The sequence below is a fragment of the Lepidochelys olivacea genome (genome assembly GCF_965140295.1).
Source record: "Lepidochelys olivacea isolate rLepOli2 genome assembly, chromosome: 25".
Classification (NCBI taxonomy): Eukaryota; Metazoa; Chordata; order Testudines; family Cheloniidae; genus Lepidochelys; species Lepidochelys olivacea.
In genome coordinates, this window is record NC_140435.1 from 11,943,542 (window position 1) to 11,962,683 (window position 19,142).

At 48.2% G+C, this 19,142-nt stretch overlaps 1 protein-coding gene across 4 annotated transcripts; it reads right to left on the bottom strand.

Moving 5' to 3' along the window:
- Positions 1-1,297: 1,297 nt before the first annotated feature.
- LOC311512863 (perilipin-3-like) lies at positions 1,298-16,822 on the bottom strand. 4 transcript variants are annotated; one of them, XM_084614250.1, is made up of 8 exons: positions 16,738-16,822; positions 9,429-9,508; positions 8,068-8,263; positions 5,671-5,753; positions 4,545-5,220; positions 3,360-3,559; positions 2,978-3,106; positions 1,298-2,885 (listed from the first exon to the last, which is right to left on the bottom strand). In XM_084614250.1, exons 2-8 carry the CDS (start codon positions 9,489-9,491, stop codon positions 2,310-2,312), a joined length of 1,923 nt encoding a protein of 640 aa, XP_084470376.1. In that variant the 5' UTR covers positions 9,492-9,508; positions 16,738-16,822; the 3' UTR covers positions 1,298-2,309. The 4 variants fall into 4 exon arrangements, with proteins under 4 accessions (XP_084470376.1, XP_084470375.1, XP_084470378.1 ...); XM_084614249.1 differs by having other exon boundaries at positions 1,298-2,888; XM_084614252.1 differs by lacking the exon at positions 5,671-5,753 and having other exon boundaries at positions 1,298-2,888; positions 8,068-8,192; positions 16,738-16,785.
- Between the last annotated feature and the right edge of the window lie 2,320 nt (positions 16,823-19,142).

The window sequence follows — 19,142 nt, forward strand, 5'->3', positions numbered from 1 at the left end:
GGTCGGGCAGCAATTGTGGCGGTTTCCGTGCCAAGCGCAGAGAAGGGTTAAGGTAACCTGCAGCCTGCTCTTTTCCTGGGACAAGGCTCCCAGTTCGCTGGGGGCCACAGAACCTGCTTCGCTCCCTTTCTCCCCTTCATCAGGCTGCTACCCTGAGGGCTCCCTGCGGCCAGGGCACCAGGTACCCTGCAGGAGATGGTGGGCCTCGCCCGTTCCAAACAGGATTTGTGGGTACAGTGGAACCCCAGAGTCAGGAACCCCTGGGGGAATGGAGGTTGTACCTAACTCGGAACAAAACATTAGGGTGGTTCTTTCAAAAGTTGACAACTGAACCTTGACTTAATACAGCTTTGAAACGCGGCGATGCAGACAAAAAAACCCGCTGCTTTTAACCATCTTAACTTAAAGGTAACGAGCACAGAAACAGTTTCCTTACCTTTTCAAATCTTTTTTTAAACGTTCCCTTAATTTTTTTTAGTAGTTTACATTTAACATGGCACTGTCCTGCATTTGCTTTTTTTGGTGTCTCTGCTGCCTGAGTGCGTACTTCTGGTTCCAAATGAGAGTTTGTGGTAACTCTGGTGTTCATAACTCTGAGGTTCGACTGTATATATATTTAATCAAGAGGTGGACTTCAGTCTTTAAGACATTAGTCGTAGAGTTTAAGGCTAGAAGGGACCTTCAAATTACTGACCCATATCTCCCAGTCCATCAACCCCCAACCAGCACCTGCACACCAAGCCCAACAACCAGAATTAGCCCAAAATAGTGCAGCCCTCAGGGGACTAAGCTATTATGTGCCACAAGCAGAGAATTGAAGGGACTGAGGTGCATCGTTAGAGTAAGAAATACATGGTGGTGTGGTTTGCAGCTGACAGGCATGGGAACTAGGGCTAAGAGATTAAGGTGACAATGTTAATGTCATGGGCGGAGCTGGAACTGACCGTAAGGGTCCCCTGTGCAGAGTGGCCAGGGCAAAACACACAGGAGCAGTGGAGTAGAGGATGCTTTCACTAGAAGTTGGAGGTAGAGTTTGAGATGTGCCTGGGGCAGCTTTTGGGAAAGAGTTCAGGAAGGAACCGGTCGTGAAAGACCAAAAGTAAATTCAGCATTACCTAGAGAAGATGGCTTGATTCCTTCGAAAGAACTAAAAGCAGAGCTCCTCCGGACTCTTGCTAGGGTGAGAAGAGGATGCTCTGGGTTGCTCTCTGTTTTTCTAATCAGAAGTGCTTCACCTTCAGATTTAAATATGCCGAGAGAGAGAGACACACACACATACTGCAAATGGTTCTCGTGGTTTGAAAGCAATTGAGATTTATTTTAAAGACCATGTTGCCATTTCTCCATAAATTCAAGCTCAGCACTTTGTTTCTGGAGGGACTATTGGAATAAGCATCAGCAGTAAAGGAGTCACTAGGAGTTGATCACCAAGACACACCAGCACCAATCCTTCCCACTTTATAGCTCAATTAATCCCACCACAATGGCAATGTTGGATCCACCTGAGCAACTCCTGGAAAAGCTGCCGTTAGCCATTGTTTTCAGTGGCTGCAGAGTGCTTGGGACCTGGGGTGTATCTGATATGCACAGAGTTAGTTTTTTGAGTGGGATTTTTAAAAGTACTGAATAAGTTGTGAACACAAGTCCCATTGAACACTGGCACTTAAAAAAAAAAAAAAAAACACCCCCCCCTTGATACTATTCCTGTGCAAAAGAAAGGTTTGGAGACATCCACAGCTGCTGCCGACTGTCCTGCTTGGATGGTCTCAGCCCTGCAGGGAGCAGAACAATCAGAAAAAAGGGAGTATATTCTAGTGTATATGATGGACAGCTATAACAAGTAACAGGAGGAAACAGTATCAAAAGTTAAGGGCATCATTTTGTTGTGTTAAGCTGTCCACAGTTTGGATGCATTTAGTTTTGATGCTTGACTTTTTGCAAGACTGCTGCTCTCCTCTACATCTGTCCTCAGTGAGGCGTAGCAATCCACACAGGGACTGCCACAGATGTGCAGCTCTTACAGCCAACACGGAGAATTCCCCCTCCCCCACCTCAGTACAGTGTTCTTCAGAAATAAGGCAAGAGCGGTAGGTGCAGACAGTCAAGCCACTTTGGTTAGTGAGTTTCCTGCAAGATACAGCTAGATGAGCTGACTGTATGTTAGCTCTGAGCATGGGATAGTGTGTCAGGGGTAGGTGCAGAGAGGCAATCACTCTCCCTTTGATGGGTCTGGCAGGTATAGGAGTGACTAAAACCTACAGGGAAGTTCTGTTCTTTCCAAGGAAGCTGGCTGCAATAGCTGGAACATTTCAAGGATCTTCCTTTTTTTTTTCAGCCACCATCTTCTCTGATGCCCTGGTCAACTCCTCTACTGCCTTCTTCAGTGCTTTCATTGCCTCCTTTGATGCTTTAGGTATCTTCTCCTCCTCCTTCAGTGCCACAGCCATCTCCTTCTCTGGTGCCTTGAGGACCTCAGCCACCTTCTTCTGTGCCGAAGCCACCTCTTGCCGTGCAGGTGATATCATCTCTGTCATAATTTCTTTCGGCTCCTCTGCTGCTTCTTGGGTCACTCTGACTGACGGAGTGAAGGGGCCCACGAGCCAGTTGAGGGGAGTGTTGTGTGCGACATACTCCAGTAGAGCATCCAGAGACTCCTGGGTCTTTATCACTTTCTCCCGGCTCTGCGTCAGGGAGCTGCTGGAGAGGTCCTGGAAGGAATCCGCTCTGGAAAAGGAAGTGTGGAGCTGCTGCATGTTGTTAACGGCCTGCTGCACCATTTCCTGGATGCTGCTGGGGAGGCCTTGGATGCTGGATACCAGATTCACGTAGGCAGGGTGCAGCTGCTGGGTGATGATACTCACCATGGCTAGAGTATGAGACTCGACCTGCTGAGAGGAGAGTAGTGGGTAAGACATACAATGTGAAACCAGCATTTAGTGCACCATCCATCCATGTAAGTACTTCCCACTAGAGATACCTCTGGCTGGGAAGCATCTTTAGCTGGGTTTTCTCTCGGCTGGGTCCGGCTCCACTCCATCCCCAGCTGTTGAAGCTTCTCCAGGCTATCCTGAAGCTTCTGACCAACGCTCTGTTTTATGTATTCGATCTGGCAGGGAGACAAGAATGATCATTGCAGATACCTGTGACCAGCAAGAAGCTCTGCAATGCCCAAGTCCCTCTTACACAGTGGGGTCCGAGAACAGGAAACAGGCAGTACCACACCAAGGAAGCTGCTGCACATCAAGCAGAGATGGGAGCGTAGGTAGATGTGAGACTCAGAGGGCAGCCTGGGAACAGAGCGATTTAGCACTGCGGTGGAATGCTTTGCATCCCCAGGGTGGGAAAGGGGGTGTTCTTACTAGGTTTATTGCCAGCTGGAGTTGGGAAAGAGTATCCTGGGTGTTTTGCTTGACAAGCTGCAGCTTGTTCAGGGAGTGCTGGTAGGCTCGGTGGCGGACTTTGTTTGAGAGGGAACCCAGGCGCACGAAGTAACTCTGCCGCTGTTTCTGCTCTTCCACGGAGGCCATGTTGAAGCCCTCGACGGCTATGGCAAGTTCAACTGAAGGGAACAATCGTATAAGGGTCAAGTTATCAGCAGGAATGCCCGCCCCCAGCGATGGTCCTTTTGGGCCCATTGCACAAGGTCGTCGACACACTAACTGCCCCACTCCTGGTCTCTGTGCCACTGTTTCCCTAACTGTAAAATGGGGATAATGATACTGACCGCCTTTATAAAGCACTTCAAGATCAACTGAAGAAAGAACTAATGGTTATTATGAGAGCTCAGACACAAGGTTTGAGAGGACAGCAGCTGTCTGAAGGGATGAAGAATGAACTGATTTTTCTTTCCCCACAGAGCTCACCTGCTTTTACCCACCAGTTTCAAGGCAACTAAGACAAAACAGTAGTTAGCGAACGTCGGAACCTCTTCCCTGTGTCGCATGCCAGCTCCTAATGTTGAGAGAAAGTCATTGGGGTGACAAGTCTAACGCAACTTACCTGTCCAAGACAGGAGAAGGCCTCTGCCATCTAGCAGAAGCAATAGTGTCTGAGCTTGGATGGAGGAGCGGGGACTGCATTTTCTATTGCTAGCACATGCTATGCAGTAGTGGCTCTCAACCTGTCCAGACTACTGTACCCCTTTTAGGAGTCTGATTTGTCTCGCGTACCCCCAAGTTTCACTTCACTTAAAAACGACTTGCTGACAAAATCAGACATAAAAATACAAGTGTCACATCACACTAGTACTGAAAAATGGCTGACTTTCTCATTTTTACCATATAGTTATAAAATAAATCAATCTGAATATAAATCTAGTATTTACATTTCAACGTATAGTACATAGAGCGGTATAAACAAGTCATTGTCTGTATGAAATTTTAGTTTATGCTGACTTCGCCAATGCTTTTTATGTAGCCTATTGTAAAACTAGGCAAATAGCTAGATGAGTTGATGAACCCCCTGGAAGACCTCTGTGCACCCCTAGGGGTACGTGTACCCTTGGTTGAGAACCACTGCTGTAGAATGTCTAAGCACTTTCTCACCCAGTTCCTCATTTGTCATGGGGAGGTAATGATCCACCAGCACCTCTGATTTCTCCAGAACAGCATCCACTCCACTTGCTACCAGCTGGCCTGCTGCCTTGGCTTTATTCAGGCTGTTGGTCAGCACGGAACTGGTCATCTCCACGCCGTCCTGGACAGCCTCTCTGCTCCGCCCTACAACTGTATTCACTTTGCTGGTCACAATGTCCTTTGCACCACAAGCAGCTTCCTTGGCAGTATTGACGGTGGAGGACACCACTGATTTGGTCAGCTCAACGCTGTCCTGGACAGTCCCTCTGGTCAGGTCCACTGCTTCGGTCACTCTGTTGGTCACAATGTCCTTCGCACCACAGGCAGCTTCCTTGGCAGTATTGACGGTGGAAGACACCACTGATTTGGTCAGCTCAACGCTGTCCTGGACAGTCCCTCTGGTCAGGTCCACTGCTTCGGTGACCCTGTTGGTCACAATGTCCTTGGCACCATAGGCAGCTTCCTTGGCAGTATTGACGGTGGAGGACACCACTGATTTGGTCAGCTCAACGCTGTCCTGGACAACATCTTTGGTTACATCTACAGCTCCGGCCACGCTGCTGGCCACCACATCTTTTGCGCCATAGGCAGCATCCACAGCACTCATCACTTTAGTAGACACCATCTGCTTGGTGTCTGAAATGACCTAGAGGGGAGAGCCAGAGGAAAGATTATTTTACACTCACTCAAAGACTGAGGTTGTTTTTTTCCAGTGGGGAGACATCAGATACCCCTTCCTTCCCAAATGGCCCTTCTCTAGATAAATAGTGGCATGGCTCGGTAATGTCATCCATTAGTTCCCACCGCTGTAGGGCCAACAGGCAGCATGAATTGGTGTAGCTCCATGACATCAGCACCACTTACATCTGCCAAGGATCTGGCCCTTAGCCTCTCTGTCAGCAGGCAGCTCCTTTTCTAGCCCAAACATCTGCAAAGCAAATGTCTCTTCAGTCAGGGTTCACATTGCGCCGTCGCTCCCTCTCGACTAAGCGCTGCAACCCATCTGTTTCCCTAGGGCAGGCCTATGCCTCCCTCTCCATAGCATTGGCCCTCGAGCAAGTTGTAACTTCCCCTCCTGGGGGAGGATGCTGGATACCTTCTCCGTTGGTTGGTGAAGGAAGGGCAGGCTCTCCTCCAGTTTGTCCAGTCCCTTGCAGGCGTACTCGTTTACCGATCTGACTAAAGAGCGGGAGATGCACAGACTTAGTTCTCTGAATCTGTTACAGTTTGACTCCTGCTCGCAGTGGCAAGGCTAGGCAGAGGGAACCAGCACAAAGGCAACACAGCCGGCCTGATTCAAGCAGCCTTGCGGTCATGCCCTTTGGGAACCCGACTCCCTGTAATGGCAGGAAGTAGCACACTTCTCCATCAGAGGGGGTATCTTTATTACTCAGTTGCAGCCACTTGGGAGCCATATTAACTGGGAGGAAGGAATCCTGTTTGGTCCTCCACCAGAAGGTTGGAGGGTAGGAAGAAAGCCTCAAGCTATGGGGCAAAAAAGACTAAACAGCCCCTCTTGCCCAAGAATGGAATAGTGAGCAGTAGGCAGCACGGACTCCCATTTAATACCAGGCTCCAGTACTCCCCTGGGTGAAATACACGGCTTCCCAAGATCTGGAGGGCAAACATGTCAAGCAGGTTAGAGAACAGAGTGGCTGTAAAGGGCTAGATTCCAGTCTCACTGGAGTCAATGGCAAAATCTTCCATTAATTTCACTGGGCTCAGGATCTGGCTGAATACATGGGGCAGCAGGGTGAAGGAGTCAGCAGTGCTTTGGTTAAGCAAAGAAGTTAAATGGAGGAACTGTTGGTTCCTTGGGTCTGTGCCAAGCAAGCCCAGCAATTGCTGGAAAGAGTTAGCTAAGGTGGATGGGAAATACAGCTGTGAGAAAAGATAGAATCATAGAAATGTAGGGCTGGAAGGGACCTCGAGAGGTCATCAAGTCTCGTCCCCTGCGCTGAGGCAGGACCAAGTAAACCTTGACCAACCCTGACAGGGGTTTGTCCAACCTGTTCTTAAAACCTCCAGTGACGGGGATTTCACAACCTCCTTTGGGAGCCTGTTCCAGAGCTTACCTACTCGTATAGTTCAAAAGTTTTTCCTAATATCTAACCTAATTCTCCCTTGCTACAGATTAAACACATGACTTCTTGTCCTGCCTTCAGTGGACGTGGAGAACAATTGATCAACATCCTCTGTATAACAGAAGACTGATTATGTTCCCCCTCCGTCTTCTTTTCTCAAGACTAAACATGGCAGTTTTGTTAACCTTTCCTCAGAGGTCAGGTTTTCTAAGCCTTTTATCACTTTTTTTTTGCTCCCCTCTGGATTCTCTCCAATTTGTCCACATCTTTCCTAAAGTGTGACTCTCAGAATTGGACACAATATCCACCTGAGGCTACACCAGTGCGGGGTACAGCAGGACAATTACTTCCCGTGTCTAACATATGACACTCCTATTAATACACCCCAGAACAATATTAGACATTTTTGCAACTGCATCACAATGTCAATTCACATTCAATTTGTGATCCACATTCAATTTGTGATCAATTTGTGATCCTCAGATCCTTTTCAGCAGTGCTACTGCCTAGCCTGTTATCCCTCATTTTGTAGTTTTGCATTTGAATTTCCTTCTTAAGTGTAGTACTTTGCACTTGTCTTTATTGAATTTCATCTTGTTGATTTCAGAGCAATTCTCAAATTTGTCACGGTGGTTTTAAATTCTACTCCTGTCCTCCAAATTGCTTGCAACCCCTCCCAGCTTGGTGTCATCCACAAATTTTATAAGCATAATTTCCATTCTCCACATCATTAATGACAATATTGAATAGTACGGGACCCAGGACTGACCACTAGATACGCCCTCCCAGTTTGACCATTGATAACTACTCTTTGAGTATGATCTTTCAACAAGTTCTGCACCCACCTTGTAATAATTTCATCTAGTCCACAGTTCCCTACTTTGCTTACGAGAACGTCATGTGGGATTGTGTCAAAAGCCTTACTAAAAATCACAATATATCAGTCCTACAGCTTCTCCCCATCCACTAGGCCAGTAACCCCATTAAAGAAGGAACTAAGGTTGCCTTGGCATGATTTGTTCTTCACAAATCTTTGTTGGCTATTCTTTATAATATCCCTGTATGACTTGGAAATAACTCAGATGCTAGTTTAGGAGCATTTACAGTAGGAAGGTGTTAAACCCGAAGCTGTTTTTTCTTTTCATGCCCCATATTGGGCATCACAAACAGACTGTAACCACATCGCTAATACTCTCAGCAGCTGGGGCGTTCACGCCATGGGACTAAAGTGCTGGGATGGGAGAATGAGAAAGCTATCTAATGCTGCTCTCCTGTTAAACAAGTCTTCCCTGCTGGTCTGTGTCCTGAGCCCTCTTGCTCTGCTGCCACGCAGTGTAGTCTGAGATGTCCCATGAGGGTTCTCACACCTCCGCACAAGGTAGGAATCACCTGTCTTGGTGTTTACTCACTCTGAGGTTCCAGGTGGCTGAGAATTGGCTGCATGCCACCAACTGCGCTGCCCACTGCCATGGCAGCCACGATCTCTGCCACGTTGCAGATGTTGCTGACATATGGATGCGTCCCCTTGGTGTAGCTGTAAGCAGAGGAGACCACGTTGTAGGCAGAGCTGACAAAGGGCAAGCTGGCCACCCTGTTCACTATGTTCTGAGCAAGGGAAAGAAGAAGTGACATTAGCGGCAGATCCTGTCGCTGGTGGGTGAATATAAACTGTAGTCTGAGCTATGCATATTCCCAGAGAGGCTCTTTATGGAAACCACTCTTTCCTCTTTCTGCTCAAGTGCAGTGACAGAGAGGTGAAGGGACCTGGATATGAGTCAGCAGTGTGCCTTTGTTGCCAAGAAGGCCAATGGCATATTGGGCTGTATTAGTAGGAGCGTTGCCAGCAGATCGAGGGAAGTGATTATTCCCCTCTATTCGGCACTGGTGAGGCCACACCTAGAGTACTGCATCCAGTTTTGGTCCCCCCACTACAGAAGGGATGTGGACAAATTGGAGAGAATCCAGCGGAGGGCAACAAAAATGATTACGGGGCTGGGGCACGTGACTTACGAGCAGAGGCTGAGGGAACTGAGCTTATTTAGTCTGCAGAAGAGAAGAATGAGGGTGGATTTGATAGCAGCCTTCAACTACCTGAAGGGGGGTTCGAAAGAGGATGGAGCTCGGCTGTTCTCAGTGGTGGCAGATGACAGAACAAGAAGCAATGGTCTCAAGTTGCAGTGGAGGAGGTCTAGGTTGGATATTAGGAAACACTATTTCACTAGGAGGGTGGTGAAGCACTGGAATGGGTTACCTAGGGTGGTGGTAGAATCTCCATCCTTAGAGGTTTTTAAGGCCCGGCTTGACAAAGCCCTGGCTGGGATGATTTAGTTGGTGTTGGTCCTGCTTTGAGCAGGGTGTTGGACTAGATGACCTCCTGAGGTCTCTTCCAACCCTAATATTCTATGATTCTCAGGGCCACACCAGGAGTCAGTGACAGAGCGGGGATTAGAACTCAGGACCATGCTTCTTGTCAGTCACATATTGATTAAACATCACCCTCCCTGGATTTAGCACTGGAACCCATGGCAGATCGTTCTCCCAAATTTCAGCCTTATGGAACTCCCCCCCACACATGAAGTTACAGCCCTCTCCCGAGCAAGAGGAAACTGCATTCTCCATATTAAACTAGAGCCTCAAAGCACTCTGTGTGGCTGGACTCCTCTCTTGCCTGGATGTTGGGATGCTGGCATAAGTTAGCGCGCTGAAGCACCTGTTGGCAGGTGAACTGAGGATTACACTTTATAATAATAGCTTCCCGTGATTTACCTACCGCTTGCTGCTCTTCTTCAGCCTTTGGAGGGCCAGTATTCGTGGTCTTGTTTTCAGATGCCATTGTGAAGTTGGATGCAACTGAAAGGAGAGAAAAAGAACAGTTACAACATTATGAGTTAGCCTTCTGATATTACCAGTAACAGCTGGTGGACAGTATAATGCCACATGCACTTGGATTATTGTCCACCACATCTTAGGAACTTCAGAGCTCCTCTTCCTATTCCTTACAAGAAGAATGTGAAGATATTCTAATAGCTCCATCTAGTCATAGAGATTTCATGTGTTAATGTGAATATTTACCAGGGATCAGAATGTGCATGTAGGAGGGAAGCAATATCAATCTACCCAGCCTCCTTCCACCATCCCAAGTCAGCTGGATGTTCCTACTAAAATAAGCAGCACTGAAATTGCGTGGATACATTAATTTCTTAGACATCAGAGTTAGCGCCCCAGTGAGACGAACTGGCGCAGTTCTTACTCATATTAGGCCTGCTATATCTGTCTAGAAGACAGAGACACTCAGGCATCAGCCGCATGTTCTGAATGTCCTCTCTGCAGCTATAAAGTCTAGGATGCTTGAATAAAAGCTAATTGTGGCACCTTAGAGACTAACAACACAAGTCCTCCTGTTCTTTTTGCGGATACAGACTAACACGGCTGCTACTCTGAAACCTGAATAAAAGCTTGCACCCTGCAGAAGATGATGGCTTGTGTCACAGCATGTTGTCTCGCATCTTACTATAATTAAGCTTGCCAGAATTAGAGGTATATATTTTTTTTTAGAATTTTGATGGATAATATAGATTTTTATTTTTAAGCCTTTTTTATTTTTACCAATTTAAATTTTCACAGTTGTGGGAAATTAGGGGGGTTCAGACAATAATTATTTAATGACAGCAGACCCTGAGCTTCAAAAAGTTAAAGCCTTATAACCGTTCAAACGCACACTGGCAACATCACATGTCAAGCTATACAAAGTCAGTAGCCTTAAATCAAACTCAGACATTCTCAAGTGGCATTTTTCTTATTTTGCCAATCTGTAAATTGTGATCAGCCTTGATGGAAATATGTTTTCATGGGTTTGGGTGTGTACGGTGGAATTGACGTTTATTGACATTTGCTGATAAAAATAGAATCCTTCCAAGCCTAACTGTAAAGACGAGAGTTAACAATCCAATATGCCATCTTGACAGTGACTGTTGCAAGAGAGAAATTCCATTGTAGCCATGGAATGAGTGGGGAAGGCAGGTTTTCAGAGTTCTAATTTTGGAACCCTGGTTAGCTCATTGTCACATTATGACAATGGTATTTGAAGTTATATTTTTAAGACAACTGAACTTGCTTAACAACAGCTTTGAAAAAGCTCAGATTTCCCCCACTAATTCTGATGTTAAGATGGGTTTCCCCATGTCTCGGTCTATTTCCCAACAGGATGTAGCATCTCAGAGCACCCTGGCAAAACCTTAATTCCCATGAGAGAGAGACACAAGGGCCAATCGCCGAACAGAGATGCTGACACAGTGGCAGGCACTTCCACCATCAACAATTTTATGAACTAGTGACGGTGACGGCCATCTTTGTGTCAAGGCTCATTCAACACAGTCCTCTGCAAGGCCTCTGATCTTGGAGTCTCTCTCGCTGCAGCGCTGCCTACACTCGGGATTCTTTTTCACATTTCCCATCACTGTTCAGCTCCACCAGCAATAGCAACTTTGGAAGTCTTAGAATTTTGTGGGGAGGGGGGGCCGGGGGGGGGCGTGATGTGTTCTTCTGTTGCAGTAGCACCTACCCTACAGGGTAGACAGATGGTCCCTGCCCCGAAGAGCTTACAATCAAATTCAGGGCAAGGTGCACCACTGGATGTAAGCAGTAGGAAGAAGCTGAGGAAAGAAGGACAAGGGAATCCTTGAAGACAGCATGTGTTTGGCTAGGCTAGCTATGCACACAGCTAGGGGAGACTGAAGAAGATACACAATATCACTATCAGCAGTCCTTACCAGCCAGCTACATGCTTGTTATTGGTTGATGTTTTATGGCAACCATTGCAGCAGTGTGTAACCAACTGTTAGAGCACCAAGGCCCCAGTTCAGGAGAGTACTTAAGGGCACATTGTCAAATTAGACTCATCCTTAAGTCTCACTGAAGTCAAGGTGACTCAAGTGTGCTTAAGTGCTGCCCTGAACTGGGACCCTGGAGCTTGTGGACTGGGCTGTTGGGGGGACGGGGGCTGTGGCAGCGGCAGGCACAGGAATAATGATTTGGCTGCTTTTGGAGGGGTACTTTCTGTGCCCCCTGTGGCTGGAGAAGCTGCCTCCCTGCCCCCACCGTGGCTGGAGGAGCTGGCTCTCCCCACCTTCTCCAGCAGCCCCGGGGTCAGAGGAGTTCTGTGCCCCCGCTGATTGGGGGGGCCTGTGCCCCTGCTTGCCCACTCCCCCCCGGTGCATGCCCCTGGGCTGTGGTATTTAAGTCTAACACACATAGTTAGACCGGCTCTGAGCCAAGTTACATGGCATGGTGAGGTCACTGGGCTACAGACTGTGTTTTGTGTACATACAACACCTGACACGATCGGGGCCTTGATCCTGAACTGGGCCTGGGTCGGCCCCACTGCCATACAAATAATAAGAGTGTTAACACTGGTGGCAGCGTCTGGCGAGCTGTCTCCACCCGCCCCAGCCAGCGCTGCTTGGTAAGCCCTGTGGGGCTTTCCGTTTATGTGGGTACAGCACCTTGCACAAGAGGGTGCCTGAATGTGACAGTGCCTAGTGGGCCCCCTAATCTAAACAACACCTACCCTGGGGAAATGGCATCAGGGTCTGCCTGCACTGCTGAGCTGGCCCTGGTGATTGGCACTATCCCAGCAAAGCCCAGCCCCGTTCCTGTGTCCTCCTCCCTGGCGCTGTGCTGCCCCGTGTGCATGGGTCTTTGTGCCCCACTGAGCTGAGCCGCTCTAGGATGCTTTCCCAGTGAATTGTGGGAGAACTTGACTATCCTTCTGGGCACACGGCGGAGGGGAATAGTGGGAAGGTGCCGGAGGACGGTCGGCACTCATGTGGTTTATCCCGCATCCTCACTGCAAAGCGGCTAGTCACCAGCCCTAGGGAAAGCAGCACCCAGGCTGTAACCCACCACCACCCAGGCAGGCCAGCTTGCCTGCGTTGAAAATAACACCCCACTCGGATTAGAAGATTGTGTGTGGACGGGAGTGGGGTTAGGGGCAACATCTGCATGAGGGCCCGGGCTAACGTTGCTGTGAAGACAAACCTCAGTGTTAGGCAGCCTGGGAAATTTGTAGAAAGTTTCCCTAACATAGGCAGGGCCTGGGAGTGGTGGAGGCCCAGTATCCAGAATCAACTGGCTGTTCACAGGACGTGCTAGCAACCACTGGTTGTTCCTCTTACACTTTCAGGAGACTGGTTTGTTGTTAAAGGCTAGGCTGAGTCAGCCTGCAGCATTTGTCAAAGGGACCCCACCCCCCCACACATATGATGCAACACCATGTAGGGCAGCTCCTGCCCGCAGTTGTCATTTCCAGTCTGAAAACGCACTTTGTTTTTGCACTATATCTCACTGGCCTTGGAGTCCGGGTTAGTCTAGGGGTAAAATCTTGCACCGTAAGATTGTCTCCTAATTAGCGTGTCAACAAGCCAGGACAGAACACCTCACTCCTTGGGCCGCCTGAGAAAAACCCAGGGCCTGAGTTTCCGCTCACTCTCGCTGGTGGAAATCAGGATCAGCTCCTTCGGAGCTAAAGGATCTCTGCTGATGTTAAACTAGACACTACAGGCCTGGTTTTGGTACAGTTTTCAATGCGCGAGTGACACAGTGCTTAGGGCATGAGCGTGTTAAAACATGGTTTGACGTGCCTGCGTAGGTGGGACCAGGCCTTGCTACGGTGCCAGCATCTGTGGCCTGGTTTTTCAGTATCTGCGGCAGGCCCTTGTAATCCTGCGGCCTGGTTTTTCAGAGGTGCTGAGTAGCCACACACTCTCATTGATATCGGTGGATGTTGCAGGTGCTTAGCACCACTAGGGAGGGAAAAAGATCAGGCCACTGGTATCTCAAGACTTTTTTTTTTTTTTGCTTGTCTAGCTCAATAGTGCTCAGTGATTGAAACTCCCATCTGGCTGCGGAGACCAGCAGCCGGTGCACCCCTTTGAAATGACTTACTGTTGCAAAAAAAGTGTTTGATCCTAGCTGGAGGAGGGCCTCTTTCAGACAGACCAGACTGCCCTTGTGAAATACCCCAGCATGCTTTCCCAGTTCAGCACATTCTAGACATTGCTGGATGTTTGCTCAAGAGCACAGGAGGTTCTGCTTATCAAGGTACGGACCATTGCTTTATCCGCCTGGCTGGGAATTGCTTGTGTGAGCCAGGAGATGGCTTGAGTGCAAAGTAGTTTTCACCTACATGTGGAAACAGGCTCTGCTCATATTTGCTGTTGGTTAAGTCAGCTTTATTTGCTACATTCTTATGCAAATAGGAACCTGGGATCTCATCCGGCTGGAAATCTGCTTCCCACATTCAAGTAATCTGTGAAGTCCAGCCTCTCTCCTCCAACAGGCAAGGACTGATTGATCAATAGGAACTATGAAACTAGGCAGACTGGATAGCTAACAGGAAAGGAGTACTTGTGGCACCTTAGAGACTAACAAATTTATTTGAGCATGAGCTTTCGTGAGCTACAGCTCAGTTCATCGGATGTAGCTCACAAAAGCTTATGCTCAAATAAATTGGTTAGTCTCTAAGGTGCCACAAGTCCTCCTATTCTTTTTGCGAATACAGACTAACACGGCCGCTACTCTGAAACCTCACCTTAAGTGATCACTCTCGTTACAGTGTGTATGGTAACACCCATTGTTTCATGTTCTCTATGTATATAAATCTCCCCACTGTATTTTCCACTGCATGCATCCGATGAAGTGAGCTGTAGCTCACGAAAGCTTATGCTCAAATAAATTTGTTAGTCTCTAAGGTGCCCCAAGTCCTCCTTTTCTTTTTGTGGATACAGACTAACATGGCTGCTCCTCTGAAACCTGGATAGCTAATGACTCTTTTACGAGAGGCAGCTAGCGTTAATAGTTTGGATGGGAGGAAGGAACACTAGAAAGAATGTGAATGGGTGTGTGGTCTTGTGGTTAAAGCACCTGATTTGGTCAGGTGTCCTGGGTTCCCATCCCAGTTCTACCACTGACTTGCTGGGCGACTAAGCAACACTGTGCCTCAGACTCCCTTTCCGGAACGCGGCGCGGACAGCACTTTACACCTGGGGAAGCTGGTTGTTAAGTGCGTTGTGATCAGAAGAAGAGGCCCAACATTTTCCGGGGTGGCCAGTGATTCCCAACTTGAGACACCTTGGGCCCTAAGTTTCAGAATTGGTGGGAGATGGGGGCTCCACAGCTTTTCTCACAATCAGACCCAAGAGGCCCCCCAAGACTGATGCACCCACAAAACATAAATGTCACTGGCTGCCTTTGAAAACGTTGGTCCAAGGAGTTTGGTAACATGGTGTGAGGCTGTGCATGATGTAAACCAGGGGTTCTCAACCTTTTCCTTTCTGAGCTCCCCCTTCACCCCCCCGCTATAAAAACTCCATGGCCCACCTGTGCCACAAAAAGTGTTTTTCTGCATATCCAGTAGATTACAAGCCAGGGCCAGCATTAGGGGATAGCAAGCTGGGCAACTGTCCAAGGCTCCACGCTACAGGGGGCTCCGCAAAGCTAAGTTGGCTTCATCCCCATGCGGCAGGGTTCGGGCTTCAACTTTGGCCCTAGGCAGTGGGGCTCAGGCTTTGGCGTTCTTCCCTGGGCTCCAGTGACTCTAACGCCAGCCCTGCTTTCTGGTTTAATTTGGACCCCCTGAAACCAGCTCACGGCTCCCCAGGGGGCCTCAGATAAACTACCCCTATGGGTTGAGTTGAGAGTCAGACTGTGCTCTGGGCTTCTCATTCTACTGTCTATCTTGTTTACTCTGAAATCTTTTAGGTCAGGGACTCTATTTGTATCTTGTGCAGCACAGAGCATGTTGTCAGTGTTTAATAATTAGTATAGTTGGATTCCCTGTAAGGTTTCTAGCAGAGCCTTGTGTTATTAGTTGCTTTTTCTTCCCTTGGAAGGTTGTGCGTAAAGCACCAACTCTAGGCATATATAGCTACCACCATTTTTCGGGTCCTGCTATTATCCTACTGCAGAAATACTGAATGTCTTTATCATGCCTCTGACAGATGGTCACCACTATAGAAAAGTTACAGGCAGGTCTCAAGGTCCTGGAAACTGGAGAGAGACCCTAAGGTTTAACTCATCAGTTTCTCTTAGTCATTGGATTGCTGACCTCCCTTGGATAGCCACAAAGTCTGTGTTAACATTAGAGGTAAACAGAACTCAATAAGTCAGTTATTTGCCTATAGCCCCACTTCATAAGAGATCAACCCTCCCATGGATTGCCTCCCAGTTCCCCATTACTTGGTTCTCAAAATGTTTTCTTCTGCAGGCTGCTAGTGGCCCATGGGCCACAGTTCAAGAACTGCAGCATTAATCAATCATACAAAGAATTAATTGAACTTCCAGGAGCATCTTCACTACCAGTAGTGGGCTTCTGCAAAGCACATGCCTCTTCTTCTAATTTCTATTATGGTTGCATCCAAAATATAGTGGGCACTCTACAGACATAGGAAGATGTGTCTGCCTGTGAAGAGCTTACAGGGTAGGAAGGAAAAAAAAATGCACAGACCATAGGGATCAAAAAAGAATACACATAAAGCAAAGTAATTGGTGTCTGTGTGTGTGATTGCAGGTCTTGTTAGCGCTGGTCTCCCCACAGGTCTTAAAAAGTCTCTCTCACACACACAGACACACAGGGAAGGGATGAGAAAAGGGTAGCCTTAACTGGGTACTTTTCAGCCTTGCTGCCCTCTCAGTTTGGAGATGGTCTTGGAGAGACCAGGGATAAACGGTCAAAAGCAGGGGCCCGATTCTTCCTTTCCCCTGCAGTTGGTGTAGTTTTTACACTAGTGCAAAAGACAGACATTCTGACTTGGTCGCGTTTCACACCCACATTGCACTACTGGTGTAAATAACTACACTAGGGGCAGGGCAAATCCGACAGGCCCCAAATCTCCAGGTCCTCCCCTCCAAAGCAGCAGCAGCGACTCCCAGAGCAGAGATTGTAGGGGCAGGCGACAGTGTGATCTTCCCTTGAAGAGAGCTGCCTGATCTCCCTCCTGGTTGCTGTTAGCCTGGCATTTTACATGCAAACTTACCAAGTATAGCCAAGGCTACAATATACTACAATTGCAGCCTGGCCTTACCTGGTCTGTTGTCTTCTGCTCGCTCCGGCGCCCGAGATATCTTTGTCCTCCTGTGCAAATGGCAAAGTTCTGTTCAGCGCCTGGGTGGGTCCTGCCAAGCCCGGGACAGACAGCTGGAGAAAGCCAATCCAGGAGCGGCATTCTTCACCCTGGCCAATCAGAAGTGGCATGTAGGTGGGGCTAGAATGCTGTGAACTGGGGGAGAGGGAAGTGGCAACGCAAGATTCCAAAGGGGTCCCTGGGCCAGGAGGAGAGGGGAGATTTCTCCAGCTCTCCAGAAGCGGGAGGTAGGAGAGGCCCAGCTCAGCCCAGTGATTCAAAGGGCTCCCAGCCCCTGCCTGTCTGAACAAAGGTGGGGAATTGCAAAAGTTAGCTGTTTTGGTTCTTCTTAGCATCTCTCTGGTGGACATGGGTGGTGGGCTGCTGTTGGCATGTCCTGAAGGAGCTAGTCAGGAAGAGCACCCACAAAGCATGGTGGGGATTCTAGGTGCAAGCCCCCATGATAGCAAGGGATTGAGGGGTGATTTGGCGGCAGGAACTGCCTCGTCTCAGGGGCACATTTATCATGCATCATGGGAGCTGGGGGTGAATTCCTGGGCACGGCAGGGCTTGGGGACGGTGCGGCATGTCGACGTTCGTTCACCAGGCATTGGGGCACTGTGGCAATTCAGTGTTCATTTTCACAGTGCTTTTTTATGTATTTCTGAGTCTTAGGAGATGCTTCTGGGCTTCTGAGTCCTTTTCTCCCCCCCCCCCCCATTGACTGGCATGGGGTGGTATTTGTGCAATTCCCAACTCACTCTCTCTGTTTCCTCTGTCTGTTGCTGAACTACCAGAATTAGCTTAATCCCCATGAAACCCACCCTGGCTACAATCCCCCAAATGCTGCCTTCTCTACCCCCATGTACTGCCATTGCTTAAATCCCTGAGCCACCAAACCCTACAGCTCATTTCATGCCACCCCAATGCCCATCCTTGCTGCTCTGTATGAAGGAGGGCACCCTGGCTCCTTCAGAGAATCTGGTAAATTAGCCAGAGACCCCAAATGTTATGCGGTACCCCATAAATAAAGAGACATGAAAGCAATCCAATGTGTGCAAAGTGCCTCAAAGGACTGGAGTGCATCGTCTGAATAAGCCAGAATATTTACCTTCCAGTCCTCTCCTGCCCTGAGGGCAGGTCCCATTGCTAACACAGGAGTTGGCTAGTCCCTCCTGTTTTAAAATCTTAGCTGGCTACAGATTGGCACTAGGGTGATCAGACAGCAAGTGTGAAAAATCGGGACATGGGGTGGGGAGTAATAGGAGCCTATATAAGAAAAAGACCCCAAAATCGGGACTGTCCCTATAAAATCAGGACATCTGGTCACCCTAATTGGCACAAGCAGCAGTGGGCTGATACCTGTGACTGCACAATGATGAAATGACATGAGCCTCAGGTGGAGTGTGAGCTCTTTGGGGCATGGACTTTTGTTTGTACAGTGTCCAGCATAATGGGTCCCTGATCCTGATTGGCATGTCTAGGTGCTTCTTTGATAGAAATAATAAACATAATGAATACTTTTCTCTGCTGTAGCCTCTTTCATCCTGAGATTTCAAAGCTTGTTCCAAACAATTGTTAGCTGACCTCCACAGCACTCGTTATTATCCCCGTTTCACAGAGGGGAAAACTGGGTCACAACAAGGAGTTAAGACCAACATTTTCTAAAGTGGATCCATTATTCTGAGTATCGTAGTTTTTGGGTGAGAACTTAGGGTCTGATTTTTCATGTGATCCACAGGATGCACTGAAATGACGAGGATCTGTGGGTATCTGGCACTTGTGGAAATCTGAAGTTAGGTAGCCCAAAATGTTGGCATCCAGAGTCAGTTGCCACTTTTCAAAATTGGACTGGACGTGACTTGTCACATTCATAGGTGAGGTGGTAAATGAAGTAAGTTCACTGTCAGTGTGTGAAAGGGAGGCTAAGTAGGCCAGTTTTGGAAATGGCGGTGAAAGCCTTTTCAGACATGTGTCTGTTACGCCATTCAAGGTGTGTAAACAGGCAGTGCAACTTGGAAGCAATCTAAATGTGCTGCACGTGGGACTGTAATGTGGCACAGCAGTTGGCTGGCTGGATTGGAATGGCTATTGGCTGTCTAAGTGGCAGGTGGAATGGGTGTGCATATCCCAATGATGATGATTAATTATATATATATATTGCCTTAAGTGTGGGTGATCCAAGCCTCACAATCTAATGTATTTATCCGCACAACACCCCTGCTATTATCCCCACTTTACGGATGGGGAGATAAGGTACAGAGAGGCTAACGGTGGGGTCTGCAAGGGGCTTAGGTGTCTAGTTGCTACATTAGGCACCTGAGTCCAACATTTAGGCTTGGTCTACGCTACAGAGTTAAGTCAAC